The sequence below is a fragment of the Lepidothrix coronata genome, unplaced genomic scaffold (assembly GCF_001604755.1).
Source record: "Lepidothrix coronata isolate B3197 unplaced genomic scaffold, Lepidothrix_coronata-1.0 Scaffold176, whole genome shotgun sequence".
In the NCBI taxonomy this organism is placed as follows: Eukaryota; Metazoa; Chordata; class Aves; order Passeriformes; family Pipridae; genus Lepidothrix; species Lepidothrix coronata.
The window spans coordinates 787046-805528 of record NW_016690356.1 but is presented as its reverse complement, the minus strand read 5'-3'; the positions used below and the strand labels follow the sequence as shown (position 1 = coordinate 805528).

At 52.4% G+C, this 18483-nt stretch overlaps 1 protein-coding gene and 1 long non-coding RNA gene across 2 annotated transcripts in view; both read left to right on the top strand.

Annotated features, from left to right (window-relative positions):
* The window catches only part of LOC108504823, a 168557-nt gene extending 167283 nt beyond the window's left edge, over positions 1-1274 (top strand). Inside the window, exon 9 of the long non-coding RNA XR_001877262.1 lies at positions 1111-1274. This is a non-coding gene — a long non-coding RNA (uncharacterized LOC108504823). The remainder of the gene's footprint in view (positions 1-1110) is intronic.
* Positions 1275-4059: 2785 nt separating this feature from the next.
* The window catches only part of SMAD6 (SMAD family member 6), a 40163-nt gene continuing 25739 nt past the window's right edge, over positions 4060-18483 (top strand). The window contains exons 1-4 of the mRNA XM_017830336.1: positions 4060-4215; positions 4321-4876; positions 7531-7587; positions 9308-9385. Coding sequence (XP_017685825.1) covers positions 4132-4215; positions 4321-4876; positions 7531-7587; positions 9308-9385 — 775 coding nt within the window. The 5' untranslated portion in view covers positions 4060-4131. The remainder of the gene's footprint in view (positions 4216-4320; positions 4877-7530; positions 7588-9307; positions 9386-18483) is intronic.

Sequence of the window (18483 nt, the reverse complement as noted above, 5' to 3'; positions counted from 1 at the left end):
TTTCTGCCAAGACCTATAGGATGTGTTCCAGAGCATCTCCCAGGAATGTTTGTTATTATGACAGGCAGGGGAAAAAAAAAGGGGGGGGGGAAGGCAGTGAAAGAGCACATTGCTGTTAATCACTAGAAATCCTTTAATAACCAACATTACTATAAATTATATGTGCATTGTGACAAGCACAATTGAGGGCTCTGTTTTTCTTGCCCACATTAGAGCAGGGAACAATGTGCTGTTGTTGCAGGAGCTGGGATGGATGGCACTCCTGGTGGAATGGGGACTCCATCACATACCTGTGCCCCTGGAGATGCTGGGCTGCTCCAGATCCCATGAAAGCTCCATTGTTCTTCCTGCCATAGTGCACATCCATGATTATATAGCGTTGGATAAGCAGTAAGAGGCTGCTTGCTGAAATAATACCCTGTCCTTGGTTTAAGCAGCGCTATATTTAAGATTTATATATATTTAAATGCTGGCAATTGCACATTGGTGGCATCTTATAATTTGGATGAGTTTGTAAAGACAATGTTGGGAAGAAAAGCATCAGCTGCGTTTAGGGAGGTGAATCTTGGGGTCATGCAGGACAGGGAGGTCAATGTGGATTTTTAACAAGTGTTGGAACCTCTCTGGAGCAGCCTCAGGATGGACAGGGATCCTGTCTGGGTCCAAGATCCACCCCTGGAAGTGTCCAAGGCAGGTTGGATGGAGCTTGGAGCAACCTGGGATAGTGGAAGGTGTCCCTGCCCACCCCAGGGGGTGGAATGAGATGGGCTTTAAGGTCCCTTCCAGACTAAACCATTCTGTGATTCCATGAGATCCAGGAAATCCCAGTTTCTGCTTCCATGTCTGCAGCTGGATTTTCTTTGCAGCTGTTTTGTGCCTTTTCCCTTGCTTTTATTCCTGGACATGAAAAAAGGCATTTCCCCAGCCCGGTGGGATGTTGGGTGACCTTTGTCAGGGGCTCCAAACCGTGCTCCAGGTGTGAAATGTGGCTGCTCTGGGGGTGGGTGAGTGCTGGCTCTGAGCCCCCCCAGGACAGCATTTCCACATAAACTGGGTCAGTGCCCAAAAATAGCATCATCTGGGTTTACTCACAGTTCTTTCCTCCTCAAGGCAGGAGCCCACTGGAGGAGGACAGTGCTGGATGGACCATCAATCCCTTGGCCAGAGCAGTTTGGAACCCAATGGCAGAGGCAGCAGGTCCCTTACAGGTTTGACATGATTTTTGACATTTTTAACCAGGCAAACCACAGGTTTCCTCAAACTCACCCAAAAATGGCAGGGAAAAAGGAGCTTTGCCCCTGGTCCTAAAAGGTCAGAAGGGGCAGAAGTGACCCCAAAGTCATAAGGCCTATTTCATACTGTAATTATGTTGGTGCAAACCTCGGTGGCACACAGAGTATTGATTCTAAATGGAGTATTTGGAGATCCCTAATGTTACACTGATTAAGTTTTCCATTAAAAAAAACAGTACTGTTTTTATCCATATTTAAATGATGTTCTTGGGTGTATTAGGGCAGGTTTGGGGAAATGTGACAGAAATTTGGACAGAAGCCTNCCTTGCTTTTATTCCTGGACATGAAAAAAGGCATTTCCCCAGCCCGGTGGGATGTTGGGTGACCTTTGTCAGGGGCTCCAAACCGTGTTCCAGGTGTGAAATGTGGCTGCTCTGGGGGTGGGTGAGTGCTGGCTCTGAGCCCCCCCAGGACAGCATTTCCACATAAACTGGGTCAGTGCCCAAAAATAGCATCATCTGGGTTTACTCACAGTTCTTTCCTCCTCAAGGCAGGAGCCCACTGGAGGAGGACAGTGCTGGATGGACCATCAATCCCTTGGCCAGAGCAGTTTGGAACCCAATGGCAGAGGCAGCAGGTCCCTTACAGGTTTGACATGATTTTTGACATTTTTAACCAGGCAAACCACAGGTTTCCTCAAACTCACCCAAAAATGGCAGGGAAAAAGGAGCTTTGCCCCTGGTCCTAAAAGGTCAGAAGGGGCAGAAGTGACCCCAAAGTCATAAGGCCTATTTCATACTGTAATTATGTTGGTGCAAACCTCGGTGGCACACAGAGTATTGATTCTAAATGGAGTATTTGGAGATCCCTAATGTTACACTGATTAAGTTTTCCATTAAAAAAAACAGTACTGTTTTTATCCATATTTAAATGATGTTCTTGGGTGTATTAGGGCAGGTTTGGGGAAATGTGACAGAAATTTGGACAGAAGCCTCCAAGGATGGAAAAAGCCACTCAAAGACTCCGAGAGAAAATTTTCCCTGGCCATTCAGGTTGTCCAGGATTTGTTGGTTGAAATGATTTTATTGGTTTGGTTTTGGGGTGTTTTTCCTTTAACCGATGGAGAATTAACTGCCCAGATTTACTTTTGCTCGTGAGTGAAGTACTCAGGCTGGGTGGGAATCGCTGATTTAGGTGTTTAATTTATTTTATATTGTCGGGGGGTTGCTGGGGGGGGTGGTGTTTAGGGGAGGGTCCGACCCGGAGGATGTTTGGGGGGTACCACGCTCACACTGCGCTTCCCACGGGCACCTCTCGCCGTGGCCGCGTGAGGGGGGGTTCCCCCCGCCACGGAGCCGCCGCTCCCGTCCCTTTTGCCCCCCACTGCCCCCCGTTATCCCCCCGTTATCTCCCCGTTATCCCCCCGTCCCCCCGTCCCGTCCCCGCGGACCCCGCGCGCGCCGCTCCATTCACGGGCACTGCGGGGTGGGAGAAGGGGGCGGGGCCTCCCCCGCGCCTCCACCAATGGGCGGCGCGCGGCGCCGCGCGTCACGCGGGCGCGGGCCAATGGGGGCGCGACGGGCCTGAACTTTTGGCAGGGCCGCCAAGGCGCCGCACGGCGGGGGCGTGTCCGGCGGGGGGACGAGCCGTGAGCGCCATTAACCCCCGCCGCGCCGTGACCTATTTTCCCTCGCCACATTCCCACCCGCCACCGCCGCCGCCGCATCCCCGCGGGGCTGCGCTCGGAGGGCACCCGGGGAGCGGCGTGCGTGGGCGGGCGCGCGCGTGGGCCGCGCGGGTTGGCGCGCGGGGCGGCGGGCGACGCCGCGGGGCGCGCGGTGCCTTTAAGGCGCGGCGGGGCCGGGGCGGGGCGCGCGCGGGGCCGGTGGCGCTCGGGGCCGCCGCGCTGTCTAGACTGGCACATGATGGGGCGGCAGCCAATGGCGGCGCCGCTCGCGAGGGGGCCCCGCGCGCGCGCCCCGGCCACACAAAAGCCGGCGAGGGGCGGGCGGGCGCGAGCGGGCGGCGGCGGCCCCGGGAGCCGCGCACGGACCCGCCGGGCCGGGGCCGCGCCCTGCGATGCGGACGAGGGACGCGCTGACACCGGGCTGTTCTTCTGCTGCTGCTGCTGCTGCTGATTCTTCGCGTGTCTGATTTATTTCTTCGGGTGTATTTCCTCCCCCCCCTTTTTTTTTTTAAATTTTTTCGCTATTATTTTTTGTCCTTTTTTCACTATTTTTTTTTTACTATTTCTTTACTAATTTTTTTTTATTTCTTTGCTATTTTTTTTAGTCTTTTTAAAATTTTTTCTTTTACTATTTTTGCCTTCCTATTTTCTTCCTAATTTTCTTCCCACTTTCTTCCTATTTTCTATTTTTCCTTCCTATTTTTCTTCCCGTTTTTTTTCTTCCTAGTTTGGTTTTTTTCTTTTACTCTTTTTTTCTTTTTTTTTTTCAATTTTTTTTCCCCTCTATATTTTTTTTTTCTTTTTAACTATTTTTGGCCGAAGGGGGGAAAACCCCGGCGCCGGGCAGCACCCACACCCCGCGACCTCGTACGGTGGAGCGGCCGCGGGGTTGCCCCGGGCTCCCCCCGGCCGCCGCCGCCGCTCCCCGCCCGGCCCGGCGTTGGCAGCCGATGTAGGGCACGGCGCGGCGCGCCCGAGCCCCAGCGCCGCCACGGGAGCGGCCCCCGCGGCGCCGTCTATGCCCGCGCCGCCCCGCCGCCCCCCCCATGGTGCGCTCCGAGAGCCGCTGGGCAGCGCCGCGGGGACTCCGGGCTGCGCCGGGGCTGCCATGAGATAGAGCCGGCGGCGGAGCGAGGAGCCCCGCGGAGGAGGGCGCGGGGCGGGGGGGAAGCGGCGGAGAGCGACGCGACCCCCCGGCCGCCCGCGGGTCGTATGTTCAGGTCCAAACGCTCAGGGCTGGTGCGGCGACTTTGGAGGAGCCGCGTCATTCCGGACAGGGACGGCGGAGATGGGAGCGCCAGGAGCTCGGGCCACCACGACCTCGGAGCCGGCGGGAGCTGCAAGATCGCGGAGAGGAGCCCCTCGGTAGCGCGCTCGCTGCTGCTGCGGGAGGCGGAGGAGCGGGGCGAGGCGGCGCCGCGCGGGGACCCCATGGCGGAGCGGCGCGGGGCCCGGCTCCGCAACCCCGCCGGGGCCCCGGAGAGCGACGGCCGGACCGTGACCTGCTGCCTGTTCTCGGAGCGAGAGCCGGGCGGCCCCCAGCCACCCCCCGCCGCCGCCGCCGCCCCCTCCGGCCCCGACGGCGCGGCCGACGGCGGCTCCCCGGAGCGACGGGGCCGGGAGGCGCGGGCGCGGCTGCTGCTGCTGGAGCAGGAGCTGAAGGCCGTCACCTACTCGCTGCTGAAGCGGCTGAAGGAGCGCTCGCTGGACAGCCTGCTGGAGGCGGTGGAGTCCCGCGGGGGGATGCCCGGAGGCTGCGTCCTGGTGGCCCGCACCGAGGTGCGCCTGGGGGGCCTGGCGGCGCCCCCGCACCTCCTCCTGGGCAAGCTGTTCCGCTGGCCCGACCTGCAGCACCCCGCCGAGCTGAAGCCCCTCTGCGAGTGCCAGAGCTTCGGCGTCGCCGACGGACCCACCGTCTGCTGCAACCCCTACCACTTCAGCCGCCTCTGTGGGCCAGGTGAGCGGCGGCGAGTTGGGTTTACCCCCCGAAAACACCCACCGATTTGGGGGTTCGGGGCCCTTCCTGGGCTTATCTGAACCCTCGTGGATCAGCGCTGCCCCGGCCCCGCGGGATGCCCGGGGGGAGATGCGCCTGGCGCGGGGTCCCCGCCGGGCATCCCCCGCTCCCCTGCCGACAGCGGTTCCAGTTGTGCGTAAAAAGCCCTTTCTCTTTTTATTTCCTTTTTTTTTTTTTTTTCCCCTTCCCGCGGAGTTTCCCCGCGCTCTGGGAGCCGGAGGGGCGATAATCGGCGGCTCCATCCCGCTGGCGCCAGCCTGGCTCGCCCGTATCGGAGCCGGGCGGTCACCGCCGCCGGCTTAAAGCCGCAGGACCCGCCGGGCGCCTCGGGGGGGGCTGCGGGGATGCCCCCACCGCGGGGATCCCCCAACCCGCGGGGGAACCAGGGCTCCTGCATTTCTCGGGGGTTTCTCGGTTTTTTTTTTTAGCGTAGGCAGATTGTGAGCGTTTTCAAGGAGTGCGTTTGGTTTTCTCGAGGGTTTTGTGTTTCTCCCAGCAGCGCACGATGGGAGTTTCCATGTGAGCTGGGAGCAGTTAAATGGAGCAGAGGCGTGCTCATGGTTGAGGTGCAGAAATCGAAGTGATACTTACAGGGCTGGACTAAAACTCTGCGACAAAACTGGACAGTTGGATTCGTGCTGACAGAGGGTAGCATTGAGTGGGATCTTAGGAAGAAAGTCTTCCCTGTGAGGGTGGGGAGGCCCTGGCACAGGTTGCCCAGAGAAGCTGTGGCTGCCCCATCCCTGGAAGTGTTAAAGGCCAAGTTGGATGGGGCTTGGAGCAACCTGGGCTAGTGGAAGGTGTCCCTGCCCATGGCAGGGGGTTGAACGAGGTGATCTTTAAGGTCCCTTCCAACCCTAACCCAAACCGCTCTGATGCTGATGGTCCCTTTTTTTGGCAAGAACTTGGATTTTCTGTCTTATTTTGCAGTCTGGGCTCCCGCCTCGCTTTGTGCTTTGCATCATTTCTTTCAAAGAAACTTCTCTGCTGGGCGTGCTTCCCCCGAAGGTCGCTAGAGGCTGGAGGCAGCTTTTTTACTCCAGTTGGATTAGAGTTGCGTTTGTAAGAACGGGGCGTTTATTTTAGAAACGAGCGAAGTTTCCCGGTGACTTTGCTGCAGCCGTGGTGGTTTTCCCAGCCGTGTGCGGCTGCCAGCCCTGTGCTGGGAGTAGTAGAAAGCAGAGCTGTTATCAAGCGGCCCCTTATCGCTTTGATAATGGGTGACTGTGCCAGGCCCCACCCGCGCCGGCTGGGCGCTGGTGGCAGGAGCCAAGAAAAGGCCCTGGTGCCCTTTTCCACAAGTGGCTCCCTGCAGGGATCATCCGCGTTCGTGTTTCCCACCCGGTTTGCTGGGGGGTGTGAAGGCAGCGAGGTGCTCTGAAGAAGACCCCCGTGGCAGCAGCTGGGACCAGCACGGCACAGGTCGGGCTGTTACATCCACATGGGGACTGTGGCACCATTATTTTTTATTTTTGGGACTCTTAAGCCCCCTGTGAGAAGAGCATCCTGCTCCGTTAGGGGAGATGGGGAGCCTTTTCTTACAAGCAGTAGATGACCCTAAAGCCATCCCATGGGGAACGCTGAGGTTCTCTTTGAACTCACCCAAGCTGAGCTGCAGTTGTTGGCCGAGTGCTTTCAGATCAGGGTGGGAGCTGAGGAGCACACTCGTGTTTTGGGTGTCTGGGGTTAATGTGATGCCATTGATTTTCAGTACAATTTCTCACTGAAGTCGGTGCCTGCTCAGTGCTGGTGCCATGGCTTAGCCCAGCTGGCTGCTCACTCAGTTTTGGCAAGTTATAATTCAAGAAACAGATCATTGTCATATTGTGGAAAAGAAAAAAAAAACCCTCTTGTCACGACGTGGAGTAATGAAGGGCCTTCATCAGCCTTTTGCATGGTCTTGACCCTTACAAGGACAGCAAGAACCAGTTGAATGACCTGATTCAGCAAAGCACTTCTGAGGACTTGCTGAACTTGGAGCACATGACTACTGCAGTCCTGCTGCCTAAAGCTGAGCGTGTGCTCAGGAGCTTTGTGGGATGGAGGTGGGGGTGAGCAGGGTCATGGATCTGCTGCTGAGCCACTCATGTGCCAGGGGCTTTGTTGGGAGGGACCAGAATTTGGTGGCTTGTTGGCTGAAGCCAGCCTGGCTCTGGTGTCAGCCTTCATGGGCCAAGAGAGGAGCATCTTTTCATCACCCAACACCCTCTTTCAGTAGTTGTGTGTTTGGGGAGCTCTTGTTAAGTCCATGTGTGTTGGAGCCATGGTTGGAAGGTTGTCTCCCAAGGCAGTTGATGGAAACCTTGTTCTTTGGGAAGCACCATCATGATTTGTGTGGTTCAAACTGGGTGTCCAGGCATGGATATGGGACAGGGGTGTAGGGGACACTTGCAGCGTTTTCAGTAGTAAAGCCCAGTTTGAATGGTCAAGGTGGAACCCCCCCCCCTATTCCTCAAAAATTGGGAAAACTCTTGGTCTCCAGTTGCTTCCAAGTGGTTTTTTTAACCTTGGGAGAGTTCCTACCCCAGGAGAGAAAGCGGGAGGGTTTGTTGATAAACTGAGCACAGCACTAACCTACAGTTTTGTTTTTCCAGAGTCTCCACCACCTCCCTACTCTCGGCTGTCTCCTAATGATGAGCAAAAGCCACTGGGTACGTGTTTTCCCTCTTTTGATGTCCCGAGAACTCTTTCATGGTGCAGTCCCGGTGTTGGTTCTGAGACAGCCCTCCCTGGCATGTCAGGCAAAAGCCAACAAGTTGGGATTTTATGGCTCCTCATTATTTCTGAGCAAGCATCACCTGACAGGCTTTAAGAAGTAAATGGATGTCAGTTTATCCTCCCAAATTACCATGTAGACACATGCATATTTTCCAAAATAATATGAAGCTCTATTTTTAATGAAGGCGTAATGAAAGGTTACCAGACGTCATGTTTTGTCTGCGTGTGTAATCTGTGGGATGATGGAGCAGAGGGGGAGTGGGAGCTCCTGGGTGCCATTTCCATAAAGTCCTGGCTGCTCTGCACCTTGGAGGAACCAGCTCTTACCTTTCCTCTGCTCATTACAATGAGATGTAAAGCCTTTGAAACTCAGCACCGTGTAATTTCTGAGTGGGGTATGACTTTTCCTGGTGAATTGTGGGAGGTTTTCAAAGCAAAGGTAGTGAAAGTGGCTGGGGTGGGTACCTGGGCACGCAGTGAAGGGTGCTGGGGAGCCTGGCAGCCTTGGATCCTGGTCCTGTGTGCTGGACATTGGCTTGGAGATGTTTCAAGTTGGCATCACTGCATCCTGCCCATCTTTCTCAGTGCCTGCTTCTTGCTCAGTTAAATGGGAAGCAAAGATGTGGGAAAGAAGGGAGTAATGCCCTGTCCCCTGTGGGTTTTTTGCTGGGATCAGTGCAGCTGTGGGATTTCTCCCTTCGTCTGTGGCCGGTGCCTCTGACTCCTGGGCGTAGTGACCCAGGTGAGCCACTCTTGCTCCCCATCAGGGAGGAGGCAGACAGGGTTTGGCAGGGTGATAGGAATGGGACAGTGTTCCTGCCTGTCCCACCCAGCCCCGAGGGAAGGCGGGAGCTGTCCTGTGCCAAAGGTGAGTCCCTGCCCTGGCGTCTCCCTGCGGTGCAGCCACATGGGCACCGTGCCTGTCCGAGGGACTGGTGCCTTCATCACCACAGGGCCGTGACCTGGGTGTCCTGCAAAGCCAAACGGGCTGCTTGTGGGATTTTTTTTTTCCTATTTTTGTTAGGTGTGGAGGCAGAAAAAAAAAAAAAGGAGTTGTCCCTCCCTGCGCTCCCCCTTCCAAGTTAATTCCCTTTGGAAACTGCTTGTGCTGCAGGGAGAGATGATAGTGGGCAGCACGTGACTTTATTAAAACAACAACCAGGGACTGAAATTTGCTTCACTGGCTTGTTTGATTGGAAAAATAATAGTTAATCTGTGAGCAAACAGTTGAGCACTTAATTAGAGGGGTGTAAGCAAGAGAGAATAACAAAGACTCTTAACTTGTTAAAACAAAGTTTCCTTCGCTTCAGCAAAGAGGAAGGAAGGAAGGAAGCAAGAATAAACAGCTTCAAGAATTTTAATGGTGATAATTAAGTATAGTAACTCTGACTTGTTTAGAGGCTTAATGTAACTTTATCCAGTAAGCACCAAGTTCCTACTTGTTTGATCAACTTAACTGGAGTTATTTTTGTGGTGGAGGCAGTTCAGAGTTTGCATTTGCGTGGTGGAGCTACAAAGTTAATCGTTGCTTTCTGGCTAGGTGGAGAGTTTCTCTCAGGGAGGTGGTGGGAAGCTGGAGAGCCACTGGTGGTCATGTAGCCCTGGCAAACACAGGAGGACTAAAAAGTGCCTTTTTTTTTTTTTTTTTTCCAGATCTATCAGATTCCACGTTGTCTTACACTGAAACAGAGGCTACAAACTCGCCCAACGTCACGCCCGGAGATTTCTCAGGTTGGCAGATGTTTGTGCCTTCCCGCCCCTGTTGTTTGAGCTGGGAGCTGGGGCAGCACAGCAGGAGGGTGTGGGGGGTATGGTCCTGCTGTTGGTTTGTGGTCTTGGTGTGAAAGGGAGGGAGAAGAGAGCAGTTACTTGAGTTGGTTGGTCAGAGACACCAGCGCTCTGCAGGTTGTGATAAGGTGCCGTTCGTGGGACGAGCGGGGACGTTTGGGAAGTGGCCACGTGTGTCCTTTGTGGAAGCCACCTGGACCTCTCCCAGGCTCCAGGGCCATGGGCTGCTGTGGGGTGGGGCTGTACACCCTCCCCATTTCCATGGCAGGAGCAGTGAGGCCATTCCAAATGATGCTGCCTTGTGGTGGTTCTTGCCGAGTCCGTCCGGCTTGTGTTACCTGTTGGGCCCTGGCCCCGCGGTGCAATCCCTGCTTTCATGAGCAGGCTCCCAGCTATGGTGCCATTGAAGCTCCTGAACAAAGCTTGGCTTAATTAGGTCCTGGTTTTTGCTCTGCCCCACCCCTGCAACCTTTCATTCATTTAATGGGGCTCTGTGAGGCCTGGGGTGGTTTTACTTGACAGCAGGTAGAGTTGGGGCTTTCCTTGGTTCCACGTTGGGCTCTGGCTGCAGTGATGGTTCCACATCTTTCTCCTTGGTGTCTCATCCCAGGCGGGGGGCTGACCATGTAGGAGATAGGAGGGGCCTGTCTACAGGATGAGGTTTAATTTCTTTGGCTGGTTAATGGTCTGAGAGCTGAGATGGAGGAAGACAAACCTTGGTCTTGGTGGGGCCCCACATGCCTCCTTCAGCGACTGTGGTGGGGTAGGATTGGGCTCCTCGGTGCCCAATTGCCAGATTGCTGAGCACATGGATTGAATTTGCTGCTCTCTCTGGGGATGCTGTAAGTTGGTGGTGGTGGAGGGGACCACTGGGGCACTGGTCCCTTAGCTGTGGCTTTTCTCTTGGTGTTCTCCACCTGCAAGAGCTTATGGACAGTTTGTTGAGACCTGCGCCTTCCTTGGGACGTTCAGGCCGATCCCGACTCTGCAGCTCTCCAGAGAGCGTTCAGGCAGCAGTGCCGTGGTGTGGTGGCACATTTCCTTCCAGGGATTTTCCCTTCTCCTTTAAGGTCCTCCAGCCGTGGTGGGCCGGCGGTGCTGCCGCGTGCCGGATCCAGCCGTGCCGCCCGCCCGGCTTTTGTTGTGCTGCCAAGTGTCCATAGCAGGGGAACAATTGATAGCCAGGCCTTGGATCGTTCAGGCCTGTGCTGTAATAAATGTGTGTTTGCAATTCCTAACAAACATTCCCGGGGCTGGAAGCGCGTCCGTAAAGGCTCCCCGTGCCCGTGGCTTTTATCGTAACTTGATAATTGTCGTTAATTAGAGCGGCCGGGTTGGAGAACGGGGGGTTCCTGAGGATGGAATGGCTCAGCTTCTCTCACGGCCGAGTCTTTATGGGACATCTGGTGGGTTTTCTGGAATAGAGGAGGGATTTTTAACTTTTCCTCGAACAATATAATGATAACATGTGACTGAGATTGTATGAAATCGGATCCCTCTGCTCCCCCTGTGCCGTTTCCAGTGGTGTAACTTTTAATAAGAGTCTGGGGCTGGGTGATTTATTTTTCCCCAGTGCTCACAATTGCTGAAAGAGGATAAGAGCTCTGCTGAATTAACCCATACGTGTCATCACAGGGAGGTAAAAGGGAAAAACCCACTTAGGCTCCAGTCTACCTGCCACGTTTCAGTTTGTTTATTCTCCATTTCAACTTATTTAATAGGTCTGCTTGAAGTGTAGGTCTGTGGAAATGGTACACAAAGCACGTGGTCTTCCCTTCCTCCTCTTGTGTACCAAAGGAGCTCGGTGTGCATTTAACTCCTCTTCCAAAAATAAGTACATTTTGGATCTTGCATCAAGCCACTACTATTTATTGCTCCAGCTTTGATCATCAAAAAGGCTTTTCCTACTAAGACCACAAAATTCAATTTTGGATAACAAAGAGAACCATTCTTCTTCTGTTGGTCCTTTGCTTGATGAACTTCTAAACAGGAAGTTTTACCATGAAGGCAAAAGATGATCTCTGTCATATGTAGAAATTTTATAAAAAAACCAGACTCTTTTTGAAGTAGAACCTTTCATGGTCATAATAACACTTTTAAGAGGAAGAGTCTTCAGTGAACCAGCAGGCTTGCTATAAAATTCTGAGGAACAGCCAGTGCTAACTGGAAGCACAGGTTGTGGATAGTTGGGTGGATGTGACCTGTGTGGTGACCTGGATCCGTGGATGATACCTCAGAGCCCTCTTCATCTGAGGTTCAGAGTATTTGGGTCATGAAATGAAGTTGTCTGTTCAAGGATCAGTGTCCAACCGCAGCATTTCCCTTGGATTAGGGATGCTCCTGTTTCCTGAGTGAGGTGCAGTGGCTTGGGAAGATCTGGGTTGCTGGGAAAAGGCACTTGGAGGTGTCTGACCCTGAAGTTTCCATCTCCTGAGCAGTGTCACATTCAGGCCCGTGAGAGTACAAAGAGGGGCTCCAGCTTTCCCTCATTAGATTTATTTCTGCCTGGGGAGCAGAGCTGAAGAAAACCTGCTGTTTTGGGGGTTGTATTCCTAACCCAGGTGGTTCCCTGTGCCTGTCCCCCAGGAGCTGGCAGACCCATGGCCTGTTTTGGCGTCCCCGCGGCTCCCAGCCGGAGCCGGGGAAATACCAGGGAAAGGGCAAAATCCAGCAAGGCAGGAACAAAAGCTCAGCCTCGTGACTCATAATTGGTGGAACATTTGTAGTAATTTTTTTTTTTTCCCTTCCCCTCAGACTTGGCTCCTCCAGCACATGCCAAGAAGCTGCTGTACCCGTTAGACTTGCCAGGCTTGTAGAGGGATGTGCTGCTGCTGCGGGAACTGGTTTGGGATGGTGGGGACGTGCTGGAGCAGATGTTGTGGGCTTTGGGATTGCCTGCCTTCCCCTCAGTCCCACAGGGCTGTCCCTCACCATCCCTGGGAAGGACCCTCTCTTAAACACCATGGAATAGCCCCTCTCCTCTTGCACAGCACCTGGAAAAGCCCCATGAATTCCTGCCAGCAGCCACCAGAGTTCTTGGTAGTGGTGGCATTAAATTCTGGAAGTCCCAAGGACTGTGCAGGAGGGGAAGGGTTGAGCACAGGTAGGAGGGCAAAAGGTGGTCTTGCAGCTCGGGATCCTCCTGCAGGTCTCTGTCCTGCCTTGGCCATCCCCAGGGAAGGTGCTGGTTTATTTTTTCCAAAAATACTATTATTTTTTTTCCTAAACTTTGAAATCATTTCACTTCCCCTGTGCTAAAACTCTGCTGGTGAACCCATTTATAGCTGAAAATGTGCATCCAAAAGAAGAAAGGATGAGTTGGTTTGTTGGAGGAGGAATGAATTCTCTCCACATTCCAAAGCTGTGGGAAGTTGTTTCCCACCTGAAAGTGGAAGCACAGGTTGAGTCTATTCCCAGCAGCTCTGCTGAGGTCCAGAGGATGATGTGGCAGTGAGCTCTGCTTGGTGGCTTAGTCTGATGCTGGTGGAGGATAATTGGGAATTAACAGAGAGAAGAAATCGAGTTACAGAATATTCTGAGTTGGAAGGGACCCACAAGGATCATGGAGTCCAACTCTTAAGTGAATTGTAAACAAAGAGACTGAATGGGCTGGAACTTATTGAAATTATTTCTGATTTTTTTTTTTTTTTTCAAGGCCAGGGAAGATGGAGAAGATTTCACAGGGCAGTGGTGGGATTGGGGGTGTTGGATTTGGGAAGCAGGGTACCTCCAGAGGGAGGAAGAAGGCAGGAACATGCCTGTCCATCCCAGCTGGTGACTCAGCCCTGCTGAAGTGATGCCACGGCTCCAAGCGAGAGCCAGAGGGTTTTTTCTGCTTCCAGCAATATTTAGGATGAACTTAAGGAAGCATATTTTAAAACCCACTGAATGGAGAAAGTGAACGTCTCTCTTCCTCTTCCCCCCCCAGAAATAACAGGCTGCAGGATTTATGCTACCAAGGAAATTTATGAAGATCCTGTGTGTTGGGAGTAGGAAAAAAAAAAAGCCTGTTAAATATGTCAGGCGGATACGTGTGGCAACTGGGCAAACATGGCCCTTTCCGGCCTGGGGAGAGATGGTGGAACTACCTGGGAGGAGAAAAAAAAAGAGATTTTTCTCATTAATAGGGCAGCAATTTCTTCTGGGGGGGGGAAATGTTGGTTTTGTTACTTTTTGAGGATTGACTCTGTGTCCCACCGTGGGCTGGGAGCTGCAGGTTGGGTCTGACCCAGCAGCACCCTGGAGCCTTTTCAGCCTTTCTTCCTCCCGTCCTGCAGAAACAGATCCATTAAAAAGCAGGCAGAACATCTCTGTGCATCCAGTTTAATCACAGACAGATGTTTATTTGGGCCAGTGATGGTTTTAGTTTCTTTTCTCTTTCATTTTTAACTGTAAGCTTGCTGGCTTGTCTAACCCTGTGCAGTCTAGAACAATCAGGGTTTGGCTAAAACTTCTGGTCGGAGGAACGAGCCTGTTGCCAAGAGCTACTTCTTTGATGCAAAAAAATACATCCTGGAGGTGCTTTGTCAGATGTTTTTATATTAAACAGTTTTCCTCCATGATTTTAGTTTGCCAACGGGAAATAAAGGGCATCTATTTTTTCCAGAGTGCTTCAGAGAGTGTGGAGCCTTTGCCCATGTGGCCATGGATGGCCTTGGATGTTGGAATCCCTGTGAGAGAGGGTCCTTCTGGATGTCTGGGACAGCTTCAGAGCAATAACCTGCCTTCACTGTGGGTTTGGTCATGTGCAGCTCCTGGCCCTGCCTGGGGCAGACATCAAAGGTCACTTCTCAAACCACAGGGTGAATCATGGAGTTAATCCCTGAAAGGGAAGGTGGGGAAGCTCTGGGAGACACATCCCTGGGCTTTCGGCACTCTCCCTTTCAGAGAGGTGCAGGTGTGCTCTTTTATTCCACAACAAAGTTCTTCCTGGATTGATGATAAATCCACTGGAACCAGTGGATTTACAGGAGAGTGGAGGGTTTTTTATGCTCACCACAGGTGGCAGCTCCTGGACTTCAAACATTCCTTTTTTTTGGAGCAGAGGGGAAAGGGATCATTGATTCTGTAGCTGGGTGGGCTCCTCGTTGGTCCAAAGGCTGTTAATAGCAGTGCTTCATCCATAAGTGAAGTAACCAGCAGGGAATATTCCACTTGGGTTCATGATAAGCAGCTGTAGATGTTCTTCAGAGCACTGAGGCTGAGCAAGCATCAATTTAGGAAAAACCTTTCAAGAAGTTAAACAACTTGCCAGCTGAAGAAAAGCCCCCTGGATCAGGGCTGGAGGAGGAGGTATTTCCTCCACGGGGTTGTTTCTCCATTAAAACCCTGTGGGACAACTCAATTTGGGCCACCAAACCCAACACCTGGAGCATCGGGGTCAGTGGGAGCTTCCTCTTGTGCATGACCATGCTTGGGTGGTGATACACCTTCATGTTGACTCCTGTGCCCAGTGTCCTGTCTGGAGAGGTACCTGTGCCCCATCCATGCAGAGCAGGGATGGGACCTCTGGAAGGAGGATGGAGTGTCAGCAGCTGTAGGAGAGTTTCTGTTCATAAAAGATCTCCTGTGGGTGATGGGCTCCCAGTGCAAGGCTTTGGACTCGAGATTAATGCAGAGCTGAGCATGGGGAGGGGAAATGAATTTTGTGAAGGGTGAGGAACCCCTGGGGAATTTGCTGGAGATGGGAAGAGGTGGTTTGTGCTGGAGGTCTCCCGAGGAGGGAAATAAAGGTTGCTCTGAGGCAAGAAAGAGCACATCAGCAGCAGCCTCCAAAAAGGTTGTCTTTCAGGAGGAAAGGTGTCTTCTGGACAGGGAGATGGAGAAATGTCCCTTTGTTATTGGTCATGTGAGGGCATTGCAAGAGAAGTGACTTTGTCCAGCACATTTTGTGTCAAGAAGGAGGATGGATGGGAGGGAGCTCCCAGAGCATTCTGTGCTCAACCAGGGCTGGTTGGTCCCAGGAAGCATCTTTAGTTGATGTTCTTCATCTGAGCTGGTGAAACAGTGGTGAACTCCCTCCTTCCCATGTGTTTTATCTTGTGAGGGACCAGGGAGTCATGATGGGAACCAGGGTGGATGGGGCAGCTGTTGGAGAGTTGGGAATCGAGCTGAAATCTTCCCTGTCACCGTCCATTGCTTCATGTGCCAAAACATCCTTCCCCTTGGATTATTATGATGGCTGATACTGCTGCTATAACCGTACAACAGACAGCACTTGAAAAATGGGGATAATCAGAGCTGTCCCCAAAAAATTCTGGGCAATCAGAGCTGTCCCTTAAAAATGTGGACAACTGGAGCTGTCCCTCTTCCAGAAGAAGGATGAAAACAAGCAAAACCAGCTGCCAGAGCCTTGGGATCATCTGCCTGGAGCAGCACAGGCTGCCTGGTGCACAAGGTGGGTGGAAGAAGGTTGGTCTTATCAATATTTGGCCCTGTGCCTAATGCAGGGATTAAAGCTGCTTTGCAGATGATCCCTCCCTATTTATTTATGTGTGGACGCACAGCTCCCTGGCTCTGAAGGAGAATTTCCCGGGATGGAGCCAGGTGGGATGATGCCCTGAAGGGAAGGTTCCATGGGCAGTATTTGGGGAGCACTGCAGGCAATACAGTGAACTTCTCAGTGTATTTCTGCAGAGAAGGAGAGAGAGTTGCTTTTTCTCCCTCTCTCACCTGGAACTGGGATGGATTTTCACAGCTAGCCTGGATGTTTTCAACCTAGAAGTTCTTGGAGTAAGTACAACACCCAGATAAAATATGTTTTTGTCTGTGGTTCATTGAGTACTTATGATGTTTGGCCTTGAATCACAGAATAATCACATCCCTCACTTCTCCAAGCACCTAGGCATCACTCTTAAAAAAAGAAACATCAGGAAGTAAGCAAGTTACTTAAAAGTAAATTAGTTTAATCTCTGTAGCCAAAACATTACATTCTTGCACCCTATTAGGGGTTGGATAGGGCTTTCTAGGTAGTAAAAGTTCTTTTGATGTAGCTGGTTGTGTCCTTTAAGCAGCACAGGTCCGATGGTAGGTCTTTGTTTGAACTCTCCTTTTTCTCTGTGCCTGTGTTTTGCTTTTTTGAAGGGATTTGCTGAATACTGGACACAGTGTATTTATGACCTTTGAAAACGGTGAATGTTTTGAAGGAGGAATTTTGGCTTCTTCTAGGGGGGACCTGTAGAGAGAGGCTTGTGTTCACAGTCACAGTAATAGATTTTTTTGTGGCACTTTGATGAGTGAGAGGTGTTTATAGGCTTGATTCATAACTGAGTTACTAAGGTTTTCCACGGAAATAACTTATTAAATGTGTGGCGCTCCCCGAAACGATTGAAGTCTGGAGATTTGCTGTTCATCAAAGGCACCTCCTTTCCCGGCCTCCAATACCTAACTCAGCATTTTACCTCTGGAGGATGCTCACATCCAAAAGGGGTGTGTGGTGTGGGAGCTCGGGCTGGGGTTTTTTAGTAAGAAATTAAAAAAAAAAAGGCAAATTGGAAAGGAGGAGGTAAAAAAAAACCAAAAACCGAAAACCCTCAGAAAAAACATCCCCCGTCGTTCGGAGCCGCTGATGGTTAAACCTGGTTTTCTGGAACACTGCTTATTTGTGTGGATTTTACTTTGCTGCTCCACAGCCCAAAAAGTACATCCCTTTACTGCTGCTGGCCGGGCTGCTGAGGGCTTTGAAGTGCCCCGAGCCCCTGGAACCGCAGGTTCAATTTACTGGCAAAGGAGACTCGGCTCTTTGTGCTTCCCAAGTGCCGGGATCGGCGGGGATTAGGCACGTGGCTGCCGTGATTCCCAGCACTGCCGGGTGTCCTGCCGTGCCACGGGCTCTGGGAGGGAGGAGAGGAGTGTGCTGCTGCCTCCCTGGACTCTGTAGGATCGAGGTGTTGGGTGGGATGGAGGAGGGGGAGGGTCATGGGCTCGTTGAGGTCCCACCTTGCTCACGGATTATCCAGTTTGGATGGTGCTCGTCCCAGCAGTGCTGTACTGCAGGTTTTTAAGATCAGACTGGTGTGGCATCAGTGCCATGGTCTAGTAACCAGGGTGGTAGTGGATCAAGGGTTGGACTTGATGATCTCAGAGGTCCCTTCCATCCCAGTTGATTCTATGATTCTATGATTCTACTTGCTCTCCCTCCTGTTCTGTGCCTTACACCTGGTTGCTTCATTGAATCCTGAAATGGTTTGGGTTGGAAGGGACTTTAAAGCTCATCTCATTCCAACTCCCCTGCCATGTGCAGGGACACCTTCCACTCTCTCAGGTTGCTCCAACCTGGCCTTGATCGCTCCCAGGGATGGGGCAGCCACAGTTTCTGTGGATAACCTCTGCCAGCATCTCCCACCCTGTCACAAGTCCTTCTCCAGCTTCCTTATAAGCCCCAGAAAATGAGTGTTTAACTGGGAAAGATCATCACTCCAGGGTCAGAGCACTCAGAGAGGGGAGGCTGATGGGAAGATGTGCAGCCCATCACCAGCACTGGAATCTGGGCTTTGGATGCTGAGAACTGTTGAATTCCTGTTTGGGTTGTTTTTTTTCTTCTGTAAGAACAAAAACATTTCACATGGAAATGCCTGTCTTGGCTGACCTCTTGCAGAGCTGCTGACTGGTAATGGCCTTTGCAGCTCCTGGGGCTGGAGCAGGGATTAAACAGGCTCCAGCCTTGAAGTGCTGGAGTTTGTTGCTGCCCCACCACCCCCTTCCCAGAGGTGCTTCTCCTTCAGTGAGAAGCTGAGCATCACTCTGGTTCCTCATCCTGGGCTTTGACTGTGGGAACATATGTGGGAAAACACCAGCAGCATCAGAGGATATACATACAATTAAAACCAAAGCTCTCTTTTCCTGCCCAAACATCTCCTCAATCAGCCCTGCACCCCATTTTCCCCCCTCTTTTTTCCCCTTTTTTTCTTGAAATACAAAAGAATTACCTTTGATACCCAGACCTGAATTCCCTCACACAATTCCTACCTTTCCACGGGGATGCAGTCTTTGTCTGGGAACAAACAGGCTGTGATACTTCTCCGTGCACTTGGCATTTTGCA